The sequence below is a fragment of the Adiantum capillus-veneris genome, chromosome 24 (genome assembly GCF_014529385.1).
Source record: "Adiantum capillus-veneris isolate H3 chromosome 24, ASM1452938v2, whole genome shotgun sequence".
In the NCBI taxonomy this organism is placed as follows: domain Eukaryota; kingdom Viridiplantae; phylum Streptophyta; class Polypodiopsida; order Polypodiales; family Pteridaceae; genus Adiantum; species Adiantum capillus-veneris.
This window is the reverse complement of record NC_140954.1, coordinates 24,548,754-24,558,887: the sequence shown is the minus strand read 5'-3', so window position 1 is coordinate 24,558,887 and position 10,134 is coordinate 24,548,754. Positions and strand designations below refer to the sequence as shown.

General features: G+C 41.5%; 1 protein-coding gene across 1 annotated transcript; it reads right to left on the bottom strand.

Moving 5' to 3' along the window:
* Positions 1-220: 220 nt before the first annotated feature.
* Positions 221-3,996, bottom strand: LOC147426101 (G-type lectin S-receptor-like serine/threonine-protein kinase LECRK3). The gene has a single exon (XM_086498368.1). It carries the CDS (start codon positions 3,692-3,694, stop codon positions 1,121-1,123), a length of 2,574 nt encoding a protein of 857 aa, XP_086354494.1. The 5' UTR covers positions 3,695-3,996; the 3' UTR covers positions 221-1,120.
* Between the last annotated feature and the right edge of the window lie 6,138 nt (positions 3,997-10,134).

Sequence of the window (10,134 nt, the reverse complement as noted above, 5' to 3'; positions counted from 1 at the left end):
TTCGCCAATATTTCCAATCGGAGTGGGCTTGCCTAAAATCAACACACAAGTGCAGCGAGTTCAATCACAAAAGTGCAATTAGTTGAATCTCATTGTTATGCTTAAGTGGCCATTTCTTATTGCACCTCTTTCAAATATTAATTAAATTGGTGTTTTTGTACTTTAAAAGCATGGCAATTAGAAGGGAGCAAAGTGCTCCATGATGACCCTACATATTCTTGTACATGTGGTGTATAATCTGCCCATGCCTTTCTATTCATTTGTTATTCCACATGAGACCAGGGGCCCAACTGGAGCTAGGCATAGGATGTGATCTGAATGTGATCCAAATGTTATTGCTTTGTGATCAAGAGAAACATCAAAATCCAACATATTCTTTACATGTTTCATTTATGCATTCCCTTTCAACTCGCGACAAATAGCTTACTGGTTAGACATTGGATTAGAGAGCTCCAAGTGGAGAGTTCGAACCCTAGTGCCTCACCGGGGTAGTGTTTTGTCTTTCCAAGGCCGAAAAGATTCCTTAGAATCTTAAATTATTCCCCTTGCCCATCGGACGGCTGTGGATGCACCTTACATGCCCCCTTGTCAATTAATTTTGTGGGTTGGGCCAGGGGCATATACCACTGGTGGAGCATGAGGCATTCCACATGAAGACATCTCAATGGGATCCCTCACTCTTGTCAACCAAGGGAAATAGTTGTTACGATGCATATACTTTTTACTTGAAAATATGCAAAAAAGCCCCCATACATTGGATTAATATGCAGAAGATGAAGTAAGAGCACATCTTGGGTCGACAGGTGCACAACTTCACACATCAATGCCAGCCTTGAATGGAACATAGCTCACTTCCTAGTACCATAAAACTTGGCGTTCAAAGCGGAGTGCAAAACATGCCAAGCAATCATGGTCACCCACAATGAGCCAATAACAAGCGGTGGTTTTCTCATGCTTAATATACTCTGAAGGGGCAACTATTGCAGGCCATCAATGAAGTGAATAAGAAAATGGCACATAATTCAATCTACACTCGAAGCCTTTACATGTGCAATTGTCGTCCCCCACAAACTGATGATACAAACCTAAATTATGTTTTCCATGACCATCCCTTAAGGGCCTACCTAGCAGAAACCACCGAGTAAGAATAGTCATTATTAGTACTTGCTGTTGTTGTTAAGCTTGCAAAGTCACTATCTGATAGTAATGAGGGTGGGAGTATAAAATTAACCGTAGAGCGAGGGACAGGAGGATCCTCCAGTGGAATTGTTCCATCCATCAGCTGGACAACACGAGACATGGCGGGTCGCATCAAAGGCTTATGTTGGATGCACCACATCCCTACCTTGAGCAACTTAAGCTTCTGAGCTGCCTCTTGAGAATCAATACCAGTGTCATTCACCTCTTCAGCAGACAAGGCCTCATTTGCCTTTGCAGCATCATTATTCCCGGCCGACTGCCGAACGACAACAACTCCCTCTTCAATGCATCCAATCGCCCACTCCATCAAAGGTGTCTTGATGTCATCTACGCTCTTGAAACCCCGCACTAGCTCTAAAAGGAGCATCCCAAAGCTGAAGACATCCACCTTAGAGGTAAGTTCCTGGCTAGTCAGCCATTCGGGGGCCAGGTAGCCACGCGTGCCGCGGATGCCTGACATTGTAATGTGGCTGTCCAAATGGAAGCGCCTGGCAAAGCCGAAGTCCGCCACCTTGGCTGTGAATTGTTTGTCAAGGAGAATGTTGTGGGGCTTGATGTCACAGTGCATGATGGGTGGGTTGCACTCATGGTGAAGATAGGCTATCCCTCGTGCCGCACCTAATGCAATAGAGTATCGGGTAGCCCATGGAAGCAGCTCATGTTCAGAGCTAGAAAGAAACTTGTCGAGTGAGCCGTTTTCCGTGTACTCATAGACAAGAAGCCTTTGGACCCTCCTGTGTTTCTTCCTCGAGCAGTACCCCAATAAACTTACCAAATTGATGTGATGGATGTTTCCCAAGGTTTTCACCTCAGCTCTAAACTGCATCTCAGCACTGCCCCTTCCTACGCCACCACCAACCCCTGGTTCTTCGTCTACACCACCTTTAAGCAATTTCACCGCCACTGCAAGTTGCCTGTTACTCATGTCAATGGTGCCGACCAGTAGTTGCTCACTTTTCTCTAAGCTACTGTTTCCTCTTGCTTTTACCCATCCTTTGTACACTACCCCAAAGCCACCTTCGCCGAGCTTTTCATTGAAGTTGTGTGTTGCCACTACCAGCTCATCATATCCAAAATACCTCACTGGTCCGTCTCCTTCAAAACTATGGCTCCTCCTCCATGACATACATAACCCTCTTCCACGGTGTCGAAACCAAGCACAGCAGATCAAAGCTACAACCAGCAATATCGCAACTGGTACCCCAACCCCAATGCCTATGAGCCATGCAAGCTTCCCTGTGTCTCCAGAAGCAGGTTCCACCACTTTGATTATTAGAGTGTTGATGTCTGATGCAAACCCATTTAAAAGATACCCAAATTGACTATTGCCTTTTATGTAGCACACTCCATCAGATCTGTACGATGCCGCCATGCATGCACAATCTTTCAAGCATAGCAATTTACAGTCATTCAATCCCACATTGGTTTCATGTGTGAGGTCATTGTAGTTGTAGTCACTGTCGGACACTTCGACCATAGTTGTGCTGTAATTTGTTGATTTTGTTCCACATGAAGCGTTGAAGCTGATAAGGCTTTTGCACCCTTGTGATAGATCCCCTTCAACCCGTGCTTGATAACCAGGCGGGCAACTGCAGCTCAATCCATTCGCGCTGTCGCTTGCCTCCTTGCAAATACCAAAGGGCCCACATGGGCTGCCTAGCATGCACTTATTATCCAGCATCTGCCACACATCCTTCCATGAGCTTACATTGGACTCCCACTTATATACTCTTAAGTTTCCATCATAATCCAATGTCAGCCTCTGAAGTTCATTACTTGATGTGCTACTTTTAAAGAGAATGAGGTTGTCGCGAGCAATTTGAAGACCACCACTGATATTGATGTTGGCATACAAGTAGATGAAGTCATTTTTTAATGAATCCAATGCATGGAAATACAGATTGAGGTTTGCGTCGGTTGCGATGTGGAAGCTACCAGGACCAAAAGATGATTGATTGCTTCTTGACTGGAGGAAGAAGGACTTGTTGGCAACAAAGGTGTCCTGCAAATCGGAGAGCATGAGGGAGTCGTGGGGATAGTCGAAGCTTTGCCAGGAGACGGAGGCACCATTCTCCTCAAGGAGGGCGAGGTTACCTGTATCTTGAAGTTGGGCATAAGAGGCGGAGGTACTGTCGCTACTCCAGAGCAAGGTATGCTGCGGACTGCGGAGCTCTAGTGAGCCATTAATGGTGAAGTTAAGGGTAGAACCGGATCTAACGAGGGGGTTATCAGCAATTCCTGCCCACCAGAGAGCCGTTCTGTTTGGATCGGCAGAGTGCCAAACAGAGAGAAGGTAATTTTCCTCATCGATTGTCTTGAACCCAAATGTGTAGTTTCCCGCTTCGGAAGACCAGAAAGACGACTCCTGCCCAGCAATGAAAGAAGCATTCCCTGCTGCATAGAGGCGCAAAGCAGAGGACCCAACAGTGAAATGCAGGCTTACGGCAATCGCCCATATGAATATGGTAGCTATGCGTGCCAAAATTTGACACATGATTGCAAGCTTGCCGTGAAGCCTCGTTCGTAGGGAGGCTACGTTGGTAATGCCAACAACAAATTATTTACAAGAATGCCAAAAGAAGTTGGTACCTTCCAAGGACTTCCAGACAAATTTATCAATTGTTTGCTGACTGCTCGTCAAGCTTCTTACAAAATTGACACTAAAGATTCGTTGGCATCTGTTAACATAAAATGGCGGAAGGGGGAGCCCTTTACGCTTATCGCAATCTGCGATTTGAAAACTAAAGACCAAAACAAAAACAAGTTCCTTTGCACGCGATAAAGAGGGAGAGAGGGGGAGAGAGAGAGAGAGAGAGGCCGTCGAAGGCAGCTAGCCGTACTAGTTTCTTTTCCTCTCATCTATGTCTTCAAACTTCAAAGAGATCAAACATCAAAGACTTGGTCATACACACTATTTATAGTCCTCTTATGTAGGCCATTGTGACTTTCTCCTTGTTTCCTGTGAACAGAGATGCTCCATTCTACTAACATAATATGGCGGAAGGTGGAGCCCTTTACACGTGTCGCAATCTGCGACCTGAAGGCTAAAATCCAAAACAAAAAACAAGCCCCTTTGCACGCGATAAAGAGGGAGAGAGGGGGAGAGAGAGAGGCCGCCTTCGTCGTACTAGTTTCTTTTCCTACCATCTATGTCTTCAAACTTCAAAGAGATCAAACATCAAAGACTTGGTCATACACACTATTTATAGTCCTCTTATGTAGGCCATTGTGACTTTCTCCTTGTTTCCTGTGAACAGAGTTGCTCCATATATTCAAAGATTAGTGCAATTGGTCTATTTAATCGTGATAAGCTTCAAATTTGCTATCACTATTCCATGAGAAAAACCAAGTGAAAGGGTCACGGTGGCTTTCTAGAACAATAAAAAAGTGATAAAATCATTAGGTTGAGCTTAATTGGAAATTTCAATCTTCGAAAAAGGATTGTCTCAGCTTAGTCTTGAGCCGATTGAAAATCGAGACTAGTCGGTTACAAACCTATATAAAGGTGGGAAAAAATAGTTGAAATATATGAAAAAATAGTTCAAAAATCTTGTAAATTTCAAAATTTATGCTAGGATTTTTTGGTTTGCTTCTTACTTATGAGAAAACACGACTGACGATCGCTTAATAAAAGAGACTTTCCCAAACATTGAGTAGAATTAAGCTATAGAATGCAAAAAAAGTCAAGCCATCTGAGACGGTGAAATGAAGGGTGAAATAAAAAAAATTCGTTGGTTTATTTATTTGTTTATATATATATATATGTGTGTGTATAAATATAAATAAATCTATATATGTATGTGTGTGTATATATATGTATAGAAAGGTGAGGCTTCACTTAGCATTCTAAAACAATAGAATGCAAAAAAAAATCAAGACATGTAAGGATGTGAAATGATATGTGAAATAAAAAAAATCCATTTAATATTTGAAAACCAAAATAACATTTATGGTAAGTCTCAATCATCATCGCTGAAAACATTGAAAGTATGCATAACTCAACTCTCCTAAGGTGACCTAATTACAAAGTCAAAAACCAAAAAGGTCATTCAGCATCTTGAGAAGAGTCTCCACCATGGGTCTCCTACACTACTCTATTCCATTGTCTTATTCAATAACAATAATAGTTCACTCACATTGTGTTTTTCATTGCCTTTAAAAGTTTGACCTCATGTATCACGTGACGTTGTCTAAAACACCCTTAGTCAAGCAATAGTGCATTGTAGAACATGTGCAATACCATATGTATACACTACAAATTTGAGCATTTCCTCTCCACACGTTTACACTTGAGTCATTTAAAGGTAATAATCACGTGGTCTTCATAGGTTTAATTGAAAGCCATGTCACACACTTTAGTATTCTTCGGTCGTTATATTCTAACGGATGCATCCCTCATGACTTGAAAGGAAATGCTTTTTTTTTTAATGCTAATATAAACCCCTGGGCTCTGCCATTGGAACATTGAATTAACTTTTCTCTCCCTTCTATAGGCCTAGACATAGGTGTGCTCTCACTGTCAACTTGGAAAACAAGGATCTCTGATAGGGTTTTGTCTTCCCTCTCTCTCTCTCTCTCTCTCTCTCTCTCTCTCTCTCTCTCTCTCTCACACAAACACACACACACACACACACACATAACATACAAAGCATAAATTGGTAAAGCTCTGAAAACCAACTCTACTTACATTTTAAAAACCTATGTATGCTTCAAAGAATGGATTTGAAACATGCTTGAAATACAGTAGACATTAAAGCTTCAAATACATTAGAGTTTAGAATAACTTGGATTTTGGGGACTCTAAATATGCCCTTGTTGAAGGTCATGATTCCAATGAAGTTGACGATGTACTGGAAGAAGATGGAGATGAAGATAGCCATGATGACATAAAGGAGTCAAAATTATATCAATAAATAGAAAATGTACAAACCAGTCTCCAAAGGTAGGGAAAGGGGACATCCCAAGTGTATAGAGTTACATATGGCCTAAAAAAAGGGCAAAGGTAATCAAGAACCTTAAAAAGAATGCATGCTTCATAGCTTGTAGAAAACAATCAACAATCTAGTGGCCGAGTAGAAGATGCTCATAATTGCATATTGACGTTGTCATCTCACTAATTTTTGAAGACTATGGAGATCAACATCAACAACCTTTTGAATCTGCAGTCTACCTTGGATAAAGAGCCTAATGATCATGTAGCTTGCAAGATATGTGAGCCATAGCTTCATCATTTGTAAAACAACTATGTTTTCGTGGATTTCACTCATAATTGTTGTAACATGTGTGCACGTGCAACAGAACCTAGGTAGTAGCACAAGCACAATCCAAAACGGTTTTGCAAGAAATTGATGAGCGACTTTGCATAGAGAAATCCATGTTGGATTCACAAGATTGAGAATAATTTCACTCAAAAGTTTGATAGACAATCACAATCCACGTCATATTTGCAAGAAGGAACGTTCTTTAAAGGACACTTTGCCGTGGAAAATATGTGTGGAAATAAGATAGAAAATCACTTCTGCCTCTCATGCTTACTCTTGTCTAATAAATAGTTTGAAATTCTAGATTTTTCTTTTTGCCCTTGCATTTGCGAGAGATCTGAACGGCATTTCTTGATCGCCCTCAAAATCCACAAGCTTTCTTTGTCCCACTTGAGTTTCAAAAAAGTCCATTATAATTCTTCAAAATGGTTTTTTCCATTTCCTTGGCCTTTTGCTTGCAACTAGCTCATGCGACTCGCCTTCGGCAGTTCTCGCTTGCTCTTACCAATGGTACATGTGTGTGTGTGTGTGTGTGTGTGTGTGTGTGTGTGTGTGTGTGTGTGTGTGTCTTTACATGACCCATGACACACACACAATCGACATAGATATAGGCGCTGGCCAATTTGAATTGCTCCCAAGGAGGATAAGGACATTCATACAGAGGTGTTATGAGAAGCCTTCTTTTTATTCAAGATCTTCTTGCACGCCATATTGATAGTAACCTGAAAATATTACAATCACATATCAAAAAGATGTTTTACATGAAGATTTTTGGCTCTACCTCTACCGTTATAGCTTTTAGTTTTACCTCTGCCAAATTTAGAGCTAGAAGTAATAGAGGGAGTTAAAAAGGAAGTAAATGAATTAGTAGTGTTAGTTAAAGAAATAGGTCGTTTTAGGGAAGGGGTAAATTCTTCTTCTGTATTAGGTTTAAGCAGATTGAGAAGAGTCATTACTCCTATCATAAAATATAATATCTCACTTTATCAAATGATTTTCTCATATTAAATTGATCAATTAATATGGGAAGATAAAAGGGGAACAAGAGTTAGTATATGTATATGTGCTTCTAAACGTATCTCAAACAGGGATCAAAAGGAGAAATGGTTGCATCTCAATAGGGGTCCAAAAACGAGACGGTCTACCAAAGAGCAATGTGCAATAAGTGCTTCTAGATTTACCTCAGCAAGGGACCAAGAGGAGAGATGGTTACATCTCAAAAGGGGTCCAAACAGAGGTAGTCTATCAAAGAGCAACGTGCATCTAATGGAGCTTAAAAGACCTTAGGGTTAGCTTCATTAAAGACCTCCAAAAGTTAATGTTAAAAAGTCATTTGACCTTACGCAAGCTAGGGCTAACCTCGAGGTGGGAATTGTACCCAAGCATGGAGTGCTAAGACGCTTAAAGTGGTTGTGGGAACCTTGCCCAAAGCTTGAGGTGATTTGTATGCTTAAATGACTAAATTTTTTGAAGTGTTAAATTCAAAGATAAATTCTCACGAGGCATGAACGTTCCATGCTTGATTGACTAAGGCTTGAAGTATTCAAATCAAACCAAATGACTTAAGAAGCAAGTCTTTTTAGACTTGCCTACGGCTTTATCATTATTGAGCCATAAGAAGTCCAAAAGGAGCTATCCCTCGGCAATTCTGCTATGTTAGACCCACCCCACTACTCTCTATAATTAACCAATTCGAGCTGTGGGTGTAGATACTTAAGTGATTATTTTCAAAGGCTAAGAGTAGTAGCAACTAAGGTTTTGAGTTGCCAAAGAATACTAACATATAAGTATATATAGCATAGCTGACAATAACCAAGAGAGTAGAATGAACATTGATAACTTTGATTTTGCACATGAAGGTGCTAATGATGATGCCCCCATGTTTGTCAATTATCTTGTTATTAGGTTGCATCAAGCTATGGGCAACTCTACTTTGCAAGCAAAAGTTACCCGATAACTTTGTGCTTATGGGATTTCCCTTCCTCTCCAAGAGGAGAGAGAGTTTAAGAGACCTCTTGATGAGACTCCCAAAAGAGGACTCTCTCTCATAACAGAGGAGGAATCCAAAGAACGAGAAGGAAGTGAATCCCTAAGTTCCTCTAAAGATGTGGTTCAATGAAGACGGTGGTCTAAACTATCGCCAACTCCTCGCAAGAGGAAACGGTCAACCCATAGTCCCTCTCCTCGTCATTCCAAAAGGGAAGAGAGGAAACAAAGGAAGAAAAAGGCAAGATAGAGGTCACCCTCTTCTCCTTCTTCTTCACCTTCTTCCTCTTCCGATGAAAGCAATAGTTATTCTCCTAGAGAATACAAGAGGAGAGGACATTGTAAAACTTAACCTACATGGAGAAGGTCCCAAAAACTTAAGAAATTCAAAGGGGGAGGAAAGAGTATCTCTTTTCTCACCTATGATGGCACCTTTGGTGCCACCAACAAAGTATTGGCATTCAACAATTTGATGAGACCTTTGGAAATAAGGGCTTCACGGAGTCCTCCATGCTACACAATGTAGCTATGCACTTCCAAAAATCTAGTCATGAATGGTGGGATAGCCTTCATGGCAACATTGAGGCCCCAAAGACATGAAAAACTCTACGAGCTTCCATCATGAAGCAATTCTTTGCAAGCGATGCAAAGGACAAAGTGCTTACCAAATGGTGAAGTTTGAAGCTACTCTTCAACAAGTCTATCCATAAATATGTAGATAAGTTTTGGGGTTTACATCTCAAAGCTACAGTCTTTCAAAGGATAGACTTCGTCAGACAAAAACAGCAATTTTGTGTGTTATTACTAGAAGAAATGGCAGAGTACGTTGAAGAGCGCAAAGTGTGATACGAACCCCGATAGCCTCGAAAACGCCAGGAGCCGATGCACGCCGCAAGCCAGTCACGGTGAAGTGAACAGGGGGGGCACCACCTAGCTTTGAGCGGCTAGGACGCAGACAACGGTGATTTGAAATATCACGGACACTCCACACACACACACACACACACACACACAGAGATAGAGAGAGAGAGAGAAAAAAAAATGACAAGTGATAAAAACCCTCAGGGATGTGAGGGAGAATTATTTTCTTGCAATATTTACAGCAACCTGATTTCCAACGAGGTGGCAAATCATGGTGATAGAGAGATAGAGGGAGAGATAGTGAGCCTACTTGGTGCGTTCTCTAAAGATGACTCACCAACACGAGAACCTTGCTAAGATGAGTGTGTGTGCATCGACCATTGGAGTCGAGATATAGACATAGCTTCTTCACATAGTACAAATTCCCAAAGAAAATTGCTACACTAAGTCCCCTCTCTTGTGATGCAAATGTGGCCAATTCCTCCCACCAAAATACTACCAAGTGATGACCTCTGATGAACTTGCCCCCCCCCCCCGATAGTGACCTCTCAGTGCCTTTTTATAGGTGCTGGCTGCTTTAGATTAGGGTAAGCTAATTGGATTAGGGTAATCTAATCAGGGGAGACAAAGCAAGTCGGTGGGCCCTCGGTGGTTGACCCTTGCTTTGTCTTGGGAAATATTATAAGGAAAACCTCTAGGTGGGCCTTTGTGACCATCACCTAGAGAGATGAGAATTTACAAAATTGGGATTTTTTTACAAGATTTGGTTTAAAACTGGAAAAATTGACGACAACCTACGGATTTTACTGAAGAGGGCGTAGTGGAT

Coding starts and splice junctions, on each gene's coding strand:
- LOC147426101 (XM_086498368.1), bottom strand. CDS start 3,694: ATGTGTCAAATTTTGGCACGCATAGCTACCATATTCATATGGGCGATT.